Consider the following 18,459-nt stretch of genomic DNA (forward strand, 5'->3'; position numbering starts at 1 on the left):
TGTTGCTGTGAAATAATCATAACATAACCACCATTCTGGGTCAGGGTCCCTAAGGCTTAGGGTAAAGTAACTCCTTGCACTCCAACTATTTTCTTTTTATAACTACTAAGTGCCATCACAGAATGTAAGGTTCTTGGTTTCTTTGTGGAGCTTTCTCACGTGTCTTTTTTATTTTTAACTGTAAATTATCAAGTGTCTATACAGAATAGTTAAATTTTGGCAGTATCCCCTGTAAGTTTCTAAACTAGAGGCACAGAAATGCCAATAACTGGTATTCCAAAATCAATAATTGCTATAATTTGGAGAAGTGTTGAGGGCTGTCTCAGTGGTATTGAAGTGAGTATGAGACTAACAGGTTTGTGGCTATTTGACTGAATATTTGAGTATGGACTGTCCTTTATTACAGGGTCATGGTGTACAGTGGTATAGAATAGGCCCTACGTAACTCAATAGACACTGTTCATAATTAGGTCAATATGAATGATGACTTCTATTAACACAATCTACATGACTTGTTCTTTCAGAACCTGGTAGGTAAAATAGAATTCCATACTTTCAGAAAACCTTCGTTCTTGGGAAATTATTGGGAATAATTAAAGATACAATAGAGAAGGCAGGTATGCCACCAGGAACTGATAAATCCCAGAGGTATGAGATATCTGGCCTAGTCACTCATCTTTCTGTTTATCCTACATGTGCTCTAAAGATGACATTATTAGCACATCTTTCAAATTCTAACCTTTACGATTTTGTTTGGTTGACCATTTAATAGAAATTCACTGATCAATGAGGGTAATGACTTCTTCAAGCCTGTGTTCTCAGTTGAATCTACCTGCTGATGCCTAAAATGACTAGCATTTTAACTTCATTGCTAAGTGAATCCTATCCATGGAAAGAAATGTAAATCAAGAACTGCTGCCTATTGCCACGAAGAGACATCTATCAGTAGTCTTTTTTAAAAAATCAGTGTCTGATCTCCATTTAAGTTTATGCTTGATTTTCCTTCAACTTTCTTAGACTGGTTCTAATCACAAACTATTACTCTTAATCTGGGCAGATGGTAGAACAGAGACACTGAATGTAAGGTGAAATGATGTCATAAGAAATGGAGATTATTTGGAAATAAGAGCAGAATTTTCCAAATATCACTAGAAATACAATGTTTTATGAGGTTGATTTGGATGATGATCATAATTAGGATTCTCTCCCCACCCCGCACCTCTCCCCTTTCTCCTCCCCCCATAACACTGCAGGGAAATATGATGGTATTGTTTCCAAAGTTATCTTTTAAAAAATCCTGTTGGGTAGAGTGAAAAGAGAAATTCCATTGCAGAGTAGCCTATTTTAAATTTTATTTTAATTTTTTTTTGGTGAGAGCTTCCATATGGTACTCAGTGGCCTCAGTGCCCATTGCAGTGATTCTTGGCCAACCAGGCTAGTGGTTCAATGCAAGAGCCTGAGGGTGTGGTACTTCATGGGTCCTGAAGTGCTGGGGATTACCTCAGACACCTGTGCAGGGCTTAGAGTCTTTCAGGTTTATATCTGGTGCTAGTTGATGCTCATTCTGACCATGTGGCATCAGGGATTGAACTGGGGTGGGTTGGATGAAAGGTTAACACCTTAATTTCTGTACTACCTCTCTGGCTCTAACTGTCCTTCAAAATTAAATGAAAATTAGGTATCTGTTATTGCAATGAATGGTTAAGCCATTAGAAAAATTGTTGTTTTCTCTCTCTTTTTTGCTTTCAAATGAGTCTATCATAAATAGAGAAAAAAAGAAACTAGTGAGGAATTTAGTGGCTCTTATGGATAGGAAGATGGTTCCTTCTCCGCACCAAGACCTACCTCAATGTCTTCCTTATTCTTTGCAGGATCTCTGTGTGAAAACCCACAGTGACTGTACAGATATTTATAAACTTCTACAAAACTGTTCATCTTCCTTTAAGAAATAATACTTGGAATTACTTGAAGCACCTGATGGATAGTATTTGTCTTCTAGAAAGATTTTTTTCCCATCAGCAAAAATGTTACACCATATATGAGGTCTTATTAGACAGAATTCTACATGTAGAATTTGTTGATAAGGGAATTTATCTCTATTTGTTGTGTTTGTTGTAACTACAGAATTATTTCATCTAGATCCAAGTTTTCGTTAAGAGAAGAGATTATGATAAAATCTGTGCTAAAGAAAAAGTTTCTGGCGTGGAGCCTTTGCATTTGCTTACTCTTTTGCTGCAATTTATTTCCACAGATATTTGCGGGGCTGATTCTTAACATTTGGGCTTAAATTCAGACATCTATCTAGTATTTCTTTTCCCACTTAGTGCAAATGGCATGACATCAGCATATTTCTGTGTCTAAAAATAGCTCACTGATTGGTTGAAGTGATTGTTGGGATGCAGGTACCATGAGAGCAGAGACCTCTTTTTATCTTCCTCACTAGCATGTTTACTCACCTTGACACTTGCTCAGTGAACTAAATGAAAGAATGAGTTCCATGCAACAATAAGTGACCACTATGATCACTGCTAAAAATTTCTTGTACTTGGGGGCCAGAGTGATAGTACAGCAGATAGGGCATTTCTCTTGCACACGGCCAAGCTGGGTTTGATCCCCAACTCCCCATATAGTTCCCCAAGTACCAACAGGAGTGATAACTGAGTGCAGAGCCAGGAGTAAGTCCTGAGCACTGCTGGGTGTGCCCCCAAAACAACAACAACAAGAGCAAATGACTTATTCTTGAGTTGCAATTAATTGACTTTAAGGTTAGCCAAAAGTCTTTATTTAGGGTTAATATTTATAACTAAAACAAATTATTCTTTCTTTTGTTATTTAAAATTTAATTTTCTTGTTTTAATAAATGTCACCAAGTGCATACTAACTTACACCTTCCTCTGTATATCAAAAATATTGATATATTGAGATTAAAACACTGTAAAGATCAAGTAAACATGGCAAGGGGGCAAGAAATTGTAATGAACAAATAGGTATGAAGAGAATAAATTGGAGCATGAACTGGGGCTCTTTAAGAAGATAGTTTCATTTTGGGGTACTGATACTTTAGTTCAGAATGGGATTTTAAGTACCATGTTTGTTTGTGCATGGCTATGTGTTTTATTTTTTTCCCACTGCATGTGATAATGTCATAATTTATTTTTAAATGGTTCTAAGTAGTGGATTTAAATTTATTTCAGATCAAGACCTATTTTAACATTACTTTTAATAGAAAGAAAGGAGACAAGAACATACATAATCTACTTTATTTGAAGGACTCAAACAAATACATGTTTGGCTGTGAATTCTAAACTCTTACCAAACAGAGAGAGAAAAATCCACCTAAAATAGACTTTCCTTTGTTTAGTCCTTTGGAGAAAATGTCAAGTATTGCACTTTAAAATTACTTTCACTTAATAATGCTGTCTCAGTTTCCCCCTTCTGAATTCCCTTTTATTCCGCCCCCCTGCCCCAAGAAAACAGGATTTTATGGATCCTTAATATAAAAGCAACTGAAATTTCTAATTGAACTTGGGAAGATGAATTTTATACATCTATTAGTTTTGTTTTGTTTTTTTAAACAAATGACATATTTACTTACAAAATTGGGAGATGGGGGCATCCAGCTGAGGCACATTCCCTCCCTTGGCATTGAGTTTCTGGACTTGGGTTGGGGGCACAGGCTTATGTGACTGCCCTGTGGCCCGATACATAGCTTGAACCCACAGAATGCGATCTTGCTCATCATCACTCGCAAATATCACGGTGTCTCCTTCTTTGACGGCATTGAAGAAGGCTCGGCCACCCTCCAAACCTGGAATAAGAGGGATTTAAAAACCAGTCAGTTGCGCCTCAATGTTTCGGTAGAAATGAGATGTGCAAAGCTGTTTTGCAGCTTCTCCTGGGGCTACAGAAGGGAGGAATGATTTGCCCTCACTCTAGGGGGAGAAGTCTAGTACCCAATCGGTTATACAACATGGCCACGCTAGGAAGAGACATGTTAAGCCTGACAAGTGTTGCTTTCTTTGTCCCGCCAGGTACAGCGAGGTCAGCCAGGGAGCCTGCTAACATTGAGCAAGCACTACCCTACAAGCTTACTATAACCTTTCTTACATTTAAAACTCAACCACAAAAAACAAAAACATTTCTCCCTTCAGCTGTCCTTTATTTTTCTTTTTGTAATCTAAGGGTATAGTATATGGATTAGGACTACAATGGAAATAAACATGTGAATCCCTTGGATATCTTGTTAAATGTAGCATGATTCACTATGTCAGCTTGGGATTCTCTGTTTCAAATCAACTCCCAGGTGATGTAGATTACACTGGTCTGAGCACAGCACTTCAATAACCAGGGTTTCTCTCTTCTTAGTCAGTCTTAAATTTCCTTCTGTGAAACTTCTGACCCACTGAAGCTTTCAGGTCAAGGTCACCAGTGACTTGCTTGTTTCTGTATCCATTAATCAATACACAGCCCTCATTTGTTTTTCAACCTGTCCACCTAGCAGCAGCATTTGACACTCACTGCATTCAGTTTGAAATGTTTTCTTTGCTCCGGAAGACCTGACTTTGCTTCCTCCTATCCTGGCTACTGCTTCTCAATCTTGTTTGCTGGTTCCTTTCCTTCTTACCTGGCAATTCAGGGTCAGAGCATCAGGATGTTTTGTCCTTGACCTTCTCTTTATCTAGACCTATAGCCTTCCTTATATGCTTAGGAACCACTTCCAGTCTCACACTCAAGAATAAGTACATGATCACTACATTTCTCTTTTCTACCTGGGCATATCCCTTAAAGTGCAGGCTAGAATATCTAATAGAGTCTTTTGTTGTGGTGGTTTGGTTTGGGATCCACTCCAGGCAACACTCAGGGCTTACTCCTGGCTCTACACTCAGAGATCACACCTGGAACCACATGAGGTGCTGGGGATTGAACCCAGGTTGGCCACATGCCAGGCAAGTGGCCTACTGGCTGTACTATTGCTCCAGCCCCATTAAAATAAAGGTTTTAATCACCTTTTCACATGAATATCTAAAAGACCTCCCAAGCATAGTTTATCCAACACTGAACTCTGGTTGTCTCTCCCAAACTCCTACTCATTGCAGGCGGCAGAGCCAGGTTTGATCCCCGACATCCCATATGGTCCCTGAGCAGCATCAGGAGTTATTCCTGAGTGCAGAGTCAGGAGTACGCCCTGAGCAACATCTGGTGTGGCCCCAAAACCAACCCTCCACCCCTGTCCCTGCCAAATAAAGAAAAAAAACACAACACAATCCAAACCACACCAAACCCAAACTCCTCTCCATCTTAGTTAAATCTGTGCTTACTCCACTCCTCTAGTTGTGTGGGACCACACCTGGGAATCCTTTAAAATTCCTCAATTTTTTTTCCCCTACCTACTTCCAATGAAATTCAGATGCTTTATCTTCAGAACACAATATCAGAACTTGAATCCTATTTCTATCTTCAGTGATGCTTCCCCAAATCTTACCATGCTTATACCTTACCAGAATTATTACTATTGCTCATAAATTTATGACAGCTAATATAATGTGGTCACAACGATATTGACATTTTCAGTCTTGAACATAGTTACCACAACTCACCACCACCACCACCAAAGTGTCCAGGACCATCCCACACAGGTCTCTCTGTCACCTGAGTTATTTTAATTGCTTTCTATCTGATCTTTCTATTCCTACTTAATGTAGCTGATAATCAACATGGTAGACAGTACTTGGTTTAATGTCTTCTCAAAAATCTGCCAGTGACCCGATTTCCCAGGGGCTCTAAATGAAACCACAGGAATATCCCCCCCCCCCAATGTTTTTTCCTCACCCTCCTCCCCATGACCACGTGCAGATAAATATCCACATCATGGCAGCCACACTGGCTCCTTGTTTTTTATTGAATACTCCTGGCACATTCTGACTGAAGTTCTTTGTACTTGTCATTTCCTAGATGGTTCTTCTCCCTGATTACTGCATGATTTACATCTTTATCTGCTTCATGTTTTTTCTCAGCCTCAGATTCTTGTTGAAACCTTCCTGAATCTTCACCATCCCATATTCATCACTTTTATTCTGTCTCATTTCTGTCTTCACATTTCTTACTGACATCTAACAAATTAGATAATTTACTTTATTTCATAAAGATGAGAAATTTTGGTCTGGTTATTCACTGCTGTGTCCCTCATATCTAGAAGAGTGCATAACATACTATAAGAGCTCAGAAATGCTTAATGAAGACTCTTCCAACACATAGTTTTCCACAGGCAGTTTGTCAGGATAAAATTGAGAGAGAGGGAGATGGAAACTCATTGTCCTTAGGCAGAAACTATATATTGTGTCTGCTAACATAATCCCCAAACCTGCATTTTGGGACTATTTGGACTCTCAACCAAAAAATAAATCTCTTCGAAGGGTTCTTTATCATTTTGAAAAACTGTCAGTTAAAATTTGATATGACAGACAGTGCAGTGATTACCTACCCCAAATTTACAAGGTACTCTATACACCTGTCTGAAATTTGATACTGTAAAGATATTGGTAACAGAAATATTTTTCCATTGTGGTAATATTAATTCAGGTTTTAAGAGAATCAGGAGTTCTAGACCAATAAAGAGGGTTATGAGTGAGAATTTCTGTTTGTTTGGGGGGGGCACACCAGGAGGTGCTTGGGGCTCAGTTCTGTCTCCATGCTTAGGAATCACTCCTGGAGGAGCCCAGGAGATCATATGAGATTCCAGGATTGAACCTGGGTTGGTCGTGTGCAAAGCAAGTGCTATACTTGTACTATCTCTCTGGCCCCAGTATGCCTGTTTTTGACACCACAGACACATGAGTTTTTTAATATTTTTTTAAATGTGGGGGCCAGAGCAATAGTACAGTGCGTAGGGCATTTGCCTTGCACGAGGCCAACCCAAGTTTGATCCCTGGCATCCCATATGGTTCCTCGAACACCACCAGGAGTATTTCCTGAGTGCAGAGCCAGGAGTAACCCCTGAGCATCGCTGGGTGCGACACCCCCAAAAAGGACCCCCCAAAAAGTTGTGATAAATCAGGAAATGGAGATTTTAGAGTGGAGGTGATGGAAGAGGGAAGCCAAGGGGTGAAGTTTGGGGGCTGTTAGGGATGGGTAGCAGTAAAGTGTTCATCTCCACTACTAGTGTCATCTCCTGAAGAGAAATGGACTCATCCCAGAACAAGTGGATAGGTCCTAAGAGTAAAGAATTCAATTATATCTGGGGGTTTCCCATGCAGCACTCAAGAGGCCATAGATCCCCTCCTGGCAATTATCAGGTAATCAGGCCAGGAGGACAATGTGAGGTTCAGGATAAGTTGCTGCTTGGGCTCTGCGGTACTGGGGATTATCTAGAATACTTGATCAGTGCTTAGGGCCATATCAGATAATTCTTAGGACCTCCAGTGCTGCATGTGGCAATACATAAGGAATTGTATGTTCTGGGAACTGGACTGAGATTGCTGCATGTGTCTGAACCAGGTACTCTCTTGCTGATGCAAAAAAGTAGAGTTTTGTAACTTTTAAATTTTGATGGGGAGTTGGGGCCACTTGGCTGTTCTCAGGGTTTACTCCTGGTTTTGTGCTCAAGATCATGCGCAGGGGACCATATGTGGTTCTGGGGATTGAACCAGTTGGCCCTATGCAAGGGAAGTGTATTATCTCCTGTAGATCATTTAAAAAATCTAATCATTGTGAAATACAAAGTTATTCATGATTGAATTTCAGATGTATGATGTTCCAACTCATACTCCTCTCTCCTCTCAGAAAGCTCGGCAAGCTACCGAGAGTATCCCGCCTGCACAGCAGAACCTGACCAGCTACTCGTGGTGTGCTCAATATGCCAAAAACAGTAACAGCGACAGTTCTCATTCCCCTGACCCTTAAAGAGCCCCCAATATGCCATCGGGCTACACTAGCACGTGACAGGGATGAATGGAGACATTACTGGAGCCTGCTTGAGCAAATCAATGAACAATGGGATGATAGTGATACAGTGATACAGTGGTACAGTGATGTTCCAGCACTAATCCCTTCACCAGTATCTGCTTCCCTCCACCAATGCTCCCCATTTCTCTCTCAGGTCCCAGTTTGCCTTGAGGGCAGCCCTTTTTCTTTTTCTCCCTTGCAATCACTGTATTTGTATTTTAGAACACTATTAACTGCTAGGGATATCACTCATGTCACTTTGCCTTCATTCAGAACCCAATCCTCATTCAGAGTGATAATATCCCTCTATCATTGTGGAGATTATTTTTAATAGAAGTTTTTTGGTGGTTATAATTATGAGAAAGTATTTAGCCTATCTTCTTATGGAGGGATTTTAAAGATATGATTTGGATAGGATTACCTATAGATTAACAGCTGCAAAAACTTGACAAAATAAAAGTTGTGAGAAGAAAGAAAATCTGGAGGTAGAAAGAAGATGAGAGTTGAAGAATGCCTAAAGTCCTGGGAAGTGTCACTGTGTGTTGTGAAGTATATGCTCATGGTAAATTTTCAGGTAACCTACTTCAAAGCTGTCAGTGATTGCCAGTGAGCCCACCGTTGGATGGGTCCTTCTCCCTGTCTCCCACCACCTTCCCTCCTCCATGGCCTGGAAATGGGGGTGAAGGTACTATGCTTCTAGAATGACTGTTGGAGTGTGTACAACAGGCTCTTCTTGAGAAGAGCTGAGGCCGCTGCAGTTATTCAGAGGTAAAGATAGAAAATAAGTTTGCAGCCAGTGATTTAATCTCTGGTAGCCTTCTGAGGTGAGCAGAAGTCTATCTACTCTGTAAGTGAGAAAATAGACTCACGGAGGCATTCGTAATCAGTCTATGAACACAAAGCAGAGATCTATTCATCATCAGAAATTCATAATCAGTCTATGAGCACAAAGCAGATATCAGACTCGTCTAGCAGCTAGGCTGACAGCTGAAACCACTGTGCTATATGGCTGCAAATCTGACCAACATGGATTGACATACAGGCAGAGCTCTCTGGGGCTTGGTGATTAGCAGAAGAATGAAGTCTAATCATGGAGTGAGTGTGGCAAAAAAAGAAAACCTAGTGCACCAGTAAAAAATAGTAAGGCAACAGTTGAAAAGAAAAGAGCTTTGACAGAAAGCAGGAGACACCTAGGTTCTGGTGAATGTGAGAGCAGAGAGACCAGTGGGAAGAAACCTAAGCAAGGAGAAAGCAAAGTGAACATCAGTGTAGGCTCTAGGGCAACTGAGTTGCTAGCAGTTCCTGAATCCGCAAAGTTAGTGACAAGAAAGAGAGCTCTTCATGGAGAAAGTGGAGCACAAACCCATAGGTTTAAGCTATCAAAGACAGAAGAGTTCTAGGAAAGAACAGAGGCCGGCGAGGCAAGGAACGTGACCTAGCTCTCTAGAGAGAGAGAGTTTGCAATTAAGTTTACTTAATTTGCTGAAAGTGGCCTGTACAGATTTGTTGAAGAATTATATTAGTTATACTAAAGTGTGTCTTTGTATTATTTCTGACGAATATTCTTTTATTTGAAAACTAATCACTATACTAGAAATCGAGAGGTTGTTACACAGTCTTCACTAAATGCAGATAGAGTTCAAGTGAAGTGTTTGCATTTTTAGCCTGAATGTAAAACTCAGAGACTTACAATTTCCCAAGTTAATGTTTTAAGGGAATGACCAGGTAGAGTAATTTAGTTCTAACGTATATGTGGATGCCCATTTATCTTTTGAGTTTTTTTTAAAGTTTCTGTAGTGGTGTTGTTTTTTTTGGGGGGTGGGGGAGGGGCACATCTAGTGGTGCTCAGAGCTTACTTCTAGCTCTGTGGTCAGGGGTCACTCCTGGTGAAATTCAGGGGACCTTATGGGGTGCTGGAGATAATACCCAGGTCAGTTGTGTCAGGGCAAATGCCCTATCCACTACCATTGCTCTAGCTCAGATGCTCATTTGGATCCTGGACAGAAACAAAAGCAAGGACAACCACGAGGCACGAATATCTACTCCTCAAATGTTTCTACCAGTCAGTCCCACTGACAACCTGAATAAAAAGTCAAGAGTAGGAGGAAACAGCTAGAATCAGAAGTCCTCCATTTGAACACTCACCTTTCAGAGAGAAAATTCTCCAAGGCTTTGAGGACATTGGCTAAACTGGCTGCAGCTTTAAGCTCCAGCTGTCAAATTTCTGTGTACAAACATCCCCTACACTACTTGCATGTGACAAGTCTGCCCTCCTCCATCTGGATCATATGTTAGAAGTGGGGCCTAGGAAATTCCATTTATAACAAGCATTTATAACTCTTAAGTCAGTCTGAGTTTGGGGAGAGAGAGAGAGAGAAAGAGACAGACAGACAGAAAGACAGACAGAGAGAGACAGACAGAGACAGAGATAGATAGATAGATAGATAGATAGATAGATAGACAGACAGATAGATAGAGAGAGACAGAGAGAGAGAGAAAGAGAGAGAGAAGACTACAGCAGGCAGGGTGCTTGCCTTGCATGTTACTGAGCTGGGTGAGATTCCTGACACCACATATGGTCTTCTGAGCCTTGCCAGGAGTGATCCCTGAACTCAAAACCAGGAGTGAGCCCTGAGTACCACCTGGTGTGGCCCCAAATAAAAACAAATAAAAACCAACAACAAAAAAAGGAAATTCTGAGTTTGACTATTCTTATGACAATTGAGAGTATCTAAATTTCCATTTTCAATAAGCATTGCTTTGGAAGTAAATAGGACCAAGCACATTCCAAGGCAAAGGAGAAGCTTTTTACTCTTCTTAAGAAAATAATCAATTTACTTTCCATTTACATGTTGACAATGGAATTTTTAATCTAAAAGAAAAGAAACTTTCATAATATACTTTCATAGCTAACTGCCTATAGATAAAAGAGCTTTCTCCACACTCCTATTCTTCCCACCACAAGAAGAGAATTTTTCATTCACATGACAAAACAACAGCTATAACTTTGCTTTTGTTGCACATATAGCTGTGTTTGGACTGGAGCGATAACACAGCAGGTAGGGCAATTTGCCTTGCACATAGCCAACCCAGGTTCGATTCTTCCGTTTGTCTCGGGGAGCCCGGCAAGCTACTGAGACTATCCGGCCCGAGACAGACCTGGGTTTGATTCCTCCACCCCCCTTGGAGAACCCATCAAGCTATTGACAGTATCCCACCCGCATGGCAGAGCCTGGCAAACTCCCCGTGGCATATTCAATGTGCCAAAAACAGTAACAAGTCTCACAATGGAGACGTTACTGGTGCCCGCTCGAGCAAATCGATGAACAACGGGATGACAGTGACAGTGATACAGTGATAGCTGTGTTTTACCATGATGCTTGACAAGGGTTAGATCCTGAGCACTGGTTGAGTTTTTTCCCTTTACAGAATGGGGTAAGTCTGCTGTCTGTGGGATTGCAGTAAACCACAAATGCAATTACGTGGAGGAAAGGAGAAATGAACTGCTTTAAAAGGAATTAAGAGTCATAATGTGACACTGATTTCCCCTTCTCATATTAGACTTAGCTTCCCGTTTGAAAACGCAGATCTGAAGAAGAGCCAAACCTAGTTCTCTTAAGGGAATTCAATGCGTTAAGAAGAATGTGAGCCACTATAGAATGTCCTGAGGTCTAGTTTCTCATGATACTGCTTCAAACTTGAAAGTTCTATTCATTAAGAAGAATTCCTAAGCACAGCATTCACATCTTACGTGGTCAGCTTTGAAGCTTGCTCTGACAAGAGGCAAAGTACCAGGGGTGTGGGACTGGTTGAAATCACTCAGGACTGAGATTTTTGAATGTGTTAATTTTCCTGCATGGACAAGGCCTAAGGCCTGACACACCTTTTCAGGTTCTTACCCATTTTGTTTCAAACTCTGTTTTTCTTTTATGTGTATTTTGTTGCATGTGGAAGAGCAATATGGGAGTAGAAAAAGAGGTTTTGGGCCAAATAATGCAGTATGGTTGGAAATGCTTCCCTTGTGCAGATTTGGCATAAAAATAACTGTCTCTGGGAAAGGGCTGTTGGTGCTCGTTGCTCATTAATATGCTGAAATGATTTCACCCCACCCCACCCCCCCATTTTGAAGGTTCTTTGAGGCTGATTTTCTATTCATTTTTTTTCTGGGAAAAAGATGAAAAATGGGTGGGGGGAGAGGTGTGAGAGAGCAGGATATGGAACTTATGTAATGTAGAACTTACAAGAAATATTACCATTTGTGTGGTTCTCTTAGTTAAATAAAATTTAGGAGCTTGGTTGGTTAAGCTTGTGGACTAGAAAAGATTTTTAGGGAGTTTTCAAGTGTCAACAGGCTAGGAGATGAGGTTTAATTCCCAATACCACATAGTCCCCCAAGAACTAATCCTGGGTACCCCTTGGACATTGCTGGGTGTGGTCCCGAAACAAAATAAAACAAAGTAAATCAAGTGTCATCAGCTAACCTTAAAATGTTATGAGAAATGGATGTATAGAGGTGGCACCCTGTACCCCTGTACATGGGACATGGGAAACCATTTGCTGAACCCTCATTAATGATTAACAGCAACTTAACAACAACAACAACAACAAAACAGACAGACAGACAGACAGCAGACACACACACACACACACACACATGAGTTCCTGGTGTGTATATATAGGACTTCTTTTTCAGGACTTTCATTTCAGTCTCTAAGTTTGGAGTATATATTGGATGTGGGCACAGGTATCTAAGAGAAGAATCTATTTCCTTCTCAATTTAAAGTAGAGTTTCTCTTGAGTTAAAACCTAAGCCCTTGTCTGGGAGGGCACTTAATCAACCAGGATGGAAATTCTAGTAAGGGTGGGGGTAGGGGAGCAGTGGGAAGCAGTGAGGGAACACAGTGAGCAGGGCAAGCGCCTTGCAGACTGTCGACGCAGGTTTGAATCTCAGCACTCCACGTGGTCCCCCAAGCCTCACCCTGAGCCCAGAGTCAGGAGTAAGCCCTGAGCATTGCTGAGTGTGGCCCCCAAACAAACAAATAAATAAATCAGGGGTAGGGGCTGGTATGATCACTTGGGAGAAGCCTTAATTCTGTTGCATGGTGCCTTGTATTGAGAAAATGGCCTGCAAATATCAGTCGGATGCTAGTTTGGTAGAGGGGAGGGTTCCTGTGGATTTATGACCTTGCGGGAGAACAGGTACCTGGCTGGGGGTCAGTGTAATCCACAGTGTATCCATCCAGTTGTAGAAGTTCTTGAGGCTCCGCTTTTTTCTCCCGATAACTGCACATGGCAAATGTGTACTGACTGACCTGGAAAGGAAAAGCAGAGACTGTGAGGTTGGCTCTGTGAGCCCGGCTTCCCTCAAGAAACATCCCCATTCACCCAGGTCCCCTTCCCCAAGGCTGTCCACTCAGTAGTAGACAGTTCCAGATTGAATTTTGCCACATCTTGGCTGTGTGACTTGAAGAAGATTACTTAACTTTTCTGGTCCACTCTTTGAGTATCTATCAGCCGAGAACCTCCTTCCTCTGCCACTCATGAGGATTAAATCAGGGGGAATGCACTGAGAATCTATCTGGTTCCGAAGCTGACAGCGTTTGATAAAGTTAACTGTTTTCATGACTGCTGTGATTTCAATAATTGAAATTTAATTGTCTTTGTACAGCATACGGGTCCTAGAGTAGCAATTTTATAGGTTGGAAGAAACAGGACAATGGTCCTGGCCCAAAACTGCAGACATAACACAGGAGAGCCCTTTGGTCAGATGTCAGGAACTGGTCACTTTATTGATGACTCCAGGTTTCGTTTCTTGTTTTTCTCTGCTTTTAAAGGCCAATTCTCACCATCGGGTCCCATGTTCTGTTCTCCCTGCACCCTTCTCCCCTCGAAGGAGCGCTTTGGGTTGCTCTGAAACATCTTCCTTTCATCTCAGACAAGTGCAGGAGTGACATGCTGTCATAAGCAATGAGTGCTGGATCACAAGGTGCCAGTCAGAGTAGGGCCACCCTCAGCCTGATGCGGTGGCTGTTGTCACTGCTGCCACGCTCACTACCGGCAAGTGGCATCCTTGCCAGTGTTGAATGGGAGCTTCTGGGCTGCAGGCTGGCCTTCGGGACACTGTCGCTCCAGTGTGTGCAGATGCAGCCTGGACATCCAGCACTGCTACAGCTGGCTCTGCTGCTGGGAGCCCCGGGGAGAGCGAGCGCCCTTCAGGCTTCTAGCTAAAAAGCTCATGGGCATATTTACCATCCACGATGTCAACCGTCTTGGCGCAGTAGAGCCACGACCCTCTTCTCTGAGTTTCCTTTTATGACAAGAGACATTGCTAAGTGAACTTTGATCTCTGCTGGAGACATTTGTAGTTGCCTTCACCATAGTAAGACTTGTCTTTTTGGTTTTTTTTTAGGGGGTGATACAAAATGGATGTCCTCAGTCTCAGAACACCTCTCTTGCACTCTCTGTGGCCTGAATAGCCCAGTGGGGAGACCAGGGAAGGCTGTGGGAGAAAGCTATACTGGTTGGTTTATCTATTGCTGCCCCCTGTTGGTTTCTTGTGAAAACTTTCTGCCTGACTTGAGTTTTCTTACAAAGCAGATGGTTATTTGGGACAGATTCCTTTATTGCAAGGGCTTGGTGTGCTTCAGGGGAAACATACAGCCAGATCAATAAGAATAATCTTTTTTTTTCCTTTTTTTTTGTTTTTGTTTTTTGGGCCACATCTGGCAATGCTCAGGGTTATTCCTGGCTCTGCACTCAGGAATAACTCCTGAGTGCTTGGGGGACCATATGGGATGCTGAGAATTGAACCCAGGTTGGCCACGTGCCAGGCTAATGCCCTACTTGTATGTATTATTCTCTGTGTTAAGCAAATATCCTGTAAAAATATCAGTAAATTCTTTCCTCCTAAGAAAGAGGGCTGAGTACAAAGTTAGGGTCACATCATAGTCTTGGAGTCCCAATGAAGCTCTTTGACAGCTCTTACTTGTCTAAGTTTTAGAATTCTCAGATATATTTTACCTGTATTTTATTCCTTCTCGAGCAATTGAGCAGAGAAGGGCTTTACAGAATGTGTACAAAGTGGATATAACAAATACTTGATACACATATTTATATAAAACGTTGCCCTACATTTGGCAAGAGTATTCTAATATAGAGTAGCTGTGAACAGGTAAGTATGTTTGCCTCTTTTGAAAGCAGGCCTCCTTGAAACTCAGGCACCTTTTATATTTCCTTCCCTCCCCCATAAACAAAGGTAAACCATACAATGGGTGTTCACAGATTGAGTCTCATGGAATCTAGAAGGTTGAGGTCCTTTCAGAGGACCCCTCCGACCTCCACCTCCAAGCCCCTGCAGTGTTATTTCAGAGCGAGTGCGGCCTCAATCAGCCTGATTCTGGGCCCAGGACAACTGATTTCCTCCTTGCCCTCGGGCATGACAGTATTCACAGGCTTTGCTGAAAGGGTTGGGTGGTGATTTTTATCAGTCTCTGGCAACACAAGTTCTATAGTTTGCTAATGTGATGATTAGCCAAACAAATAAAGAGCTGCAGACACTCACTTGAGATCTGAAAAATATCACAACAGAAGGGTGCGATTTCGAGATTTGTGCGTTTTACTCTTACTACAGCTTTCGGCTGATTTTCCCCTTTCTAGTTGGGGAGTTTGCTTCCTGGAGTGCTGTGTGCTGCTGCCCTCTTCTGGCACGCTGTGGAAGTTGTCTGGACAAATGGCTAAAATAAACTCGTCTAGAAGGGTTTATTTATATGTTCTAGAAGGCCCATTTATATGTGGAAGTTGGCAATTTACTTGAGGACTTAAAGGAAGGGAGAGAAAAAATCAGGGTCTGGACTTTCTTAGCCCTTTCTGGTCCTGCCTCTCTCTTTCCTTCCACCACCTAAGGAAGACTGAAATGAATAGACATAAAACCAATAACAGAGCACAGTTTATCTAATTATCATCATTCTTGGAAAACGATTCCATTGCTATTTTGACTGACTCCAGTTTTTTAGCTCTTCTTCACAGTTCCCATGTGTAGATTTTTAGAAGTGAGTCCTTTATGACATTTATTTATTCACTCATTCATCCAATGTACAAATACTTAGGTAGTGTACTTGGTATTAAGAAGATAAAGATGTAAAATTGGATATGTTTTCTGTCCTCAGGTCTAGTAGAAGGCACACACTAATCTTGTTATCTTATAAATGTCTAATGTTAGCGGGAATTAATAAGCAAAAGAAAATTATGGGGGCTGGAGCAATAACATAGCGGGTAGGGCATCTGCCTTGCACGCGGCTGACCCGGGTTCAATTCCCAGCATCCCATATGGTCCCCTGAGCACCGCCAGGAGTAATTCCTGAGTGTAGAACCAGGAATAACCCCTGTGCATTGCCGGGTGTGACCCAAAAAGCAAAAAGAAAAAAAATAGAAAGTTATGAATGATACTATTAGAGTTTGGGGTGTAGGTCCAGTTGGATGGTTAGAAAGTTTTTATGAGAAAATATTGGCTCGTTGGGTTAGGGTCTGAAAGCAGAGGAAATTTTTATTATAAAAACTCCACAATTCCTGGGCACCAAAGACTATTTTTCATTTCAACATGGCTATGAATAAACAGTCACAGAACTAAGTCTAAGGCTCTTGATTGACACTGATACTGAAGTAACTTGGAAGAATGAGGGGGAAACACAAAGCTATACAGAGCTATACAGAGGTGTGTTTGATTCACAAGTCCATTATTTTCTAAATGTTTAAATTGGGCAAATTGATTGAGTCTCTCTCATCAATGAACTTTGATAGGACTCAGTTTTATTATCTTAAAATAGGCATGATAACATTTGTAGGACATTTCATACACTAATATGCATTCATTTCTCTCTGGTAAGTGAATCCTCATTTTATTTAGGGAATCATTATTTTTCTCTAATTTCAGCTGGTATAGTTTATCTCTAATTGGAGGTGGGACTTGTACCCCAGGTTTGGCCAATCGGTATTTTGTCTCCTTGGCTACAATGATGGAAATGTGCTCTCAATGAGTCAATGCAAGTTCAATCAGGGTCTTTGCTAAGGACTATTAGGAATCAAAAGATTTTGCCCCACCCCCTCTGAAGCTAAACTGTCCTAAGACCTGAACTGCCAGAGTTCACTGCATGGAAAATCTTTTTTTTTTTAATTTTAATTTTTTATTAATGAATCTCTGTGGGGGTACAGATACAGGTTTACATATTCTCGTGCTTGTGTTTCAGTCATATACAGCTTGAGTATCTATCCCTCCACCAGTACCCGTTCTCCACTGCTGACCCTATCATCCCTCCCACCCTCTCCCACCCCACTCCCCTCCCCACCCCGTCTTATTGGCAGAGCATTCTCCTCTGTTCTCTCTCTCCCTTTGGGCATTATGGTTAGTAATGGAGGTCTTGGGTGGCCAATGTGTTCGGTCTATAGTCTTCTTGCATGGAAAATCTTGTTAGAGGATAATACCAGATAGCAAATCTTCGTAGAGTATAATTTTCTTTAGGCAAGTGCAGCCAACAGATGCATTCAAAGTCATTCTTCATGACTTTGAGCTCCGTAAGCATGTGAAATAGTCTTCATTTAATTGGTCATTTGGTTAGTCAGTATTCTTCTATTAAAACTTTGGGAAAATTGTTATTATTTTCAATACAAATAATTGGACAATTATGCAGTTAAATGAAAAAATGAACATTTATTCAGTCATAAGTCACTCATCTATTTATATGTCTTATGTGTTGTCTTCTGATTTATTTTTGTGGTTAGTTTGTCTTAATATTGTTTCCCAAACAACAAGTTCTATATTTCAAGACATTTTGCTTTATCTTGCAATATTTTGTCTCATTTGAATTTAATGGTATTCCTGAAAATTGGAAATTTACATTGTTTGTAAAACATGAGGAAGAGGATAGGGATTTTTTTTTTCTTTTTGGGTCACACCCGGCAATGCACAGGGGTCACTCCTGGCTCTGCACTCAGGAATTCAGGAATTACCCTTGGCGGTGCTCAGGAGACCATATGGGATGCTGGGAATCAAAACCCGGTAGGCTGCATGCAAGGCAAACGCCCTACCCGCTGTGCTATTGCTCCAGCCCCAAAACAGGATAGGGACTTAAGAACCAAATTGGTTTTATCTTTGAAAATTAATGGTTTAAATCATTGAATATACATAAATCTCTGAGCAACCATTTCACTTAAGTATACATAGGGACAGAAGGCTTATTCTAGGTTTATTTATGAGTTACTGACCTTGAGCAAATTTCAGTATAACACTAAAAGGATATTTTTGAAATACATTGAAGACTAATAAAAAATCGACTTTAAATAGGAATCTTTTGGTCATGGAAGAAAAATATTTAAAAATAAGGAGATGGTGCAGGTGATACACTCTACAATGAAAATGATGACAAGTTCATTACTTCCACAGCTCCCTTGGGATACATGCCTACCGCGTATCCCATGGAACTGGTGACAGCATTTTCTCTTTTATCTTTCTTTTTTAGAATTTTT

General features: G+C 41.1%; 1 protein-coding gene across 9 annotated transcripts in view; it reads right to left on the reverse strand.

Annotated features, from left to right (window-relative positions):
• CADPS (calcium dependent secretion activator) overlaps nucleotides 1-18,459 on the reverse strand; it is a 527,814-nt gene that overhangs the window by 167,636 nt on the left and 341,719 nt on the right. For all 9 annotated transcript variants that reach the window (XM_055134465.1, XM_055134464.1, XM_055134468.1 and 6 more), the window contains exons 10-11: nucleotides 13,145-13,253; nucleotides 3,596-3,808 (exon numbers count right to left, since the gene is read on the reverse strand). In XM_055134465.1, coding sequence (XP_054990440.1) covers nucleotides 3,596-3,808; nucleotides 13,145-13,253 — 322 coding nt within the window. The remainder of the gene's footprint in view (nucleotides 1-3,595; nucleotides 3,809-13,144; nucleotides 13,254-18,459) is intronic.

The sequence above is a fragment of the Sorex araneus genome, chromosome 4, assembly GCF_027595985.1.
Source record: "Sorex araneus isolate mSorAra2 chromosome 4, mSorAra2.pri, whole genome shotgun sequence".
Lineage (NCBI taxonomy): Eukaryota > Metazoa > Chordata > Mammalia > Eulipotyphla > Soricidae > Sorex > Sorex araneus.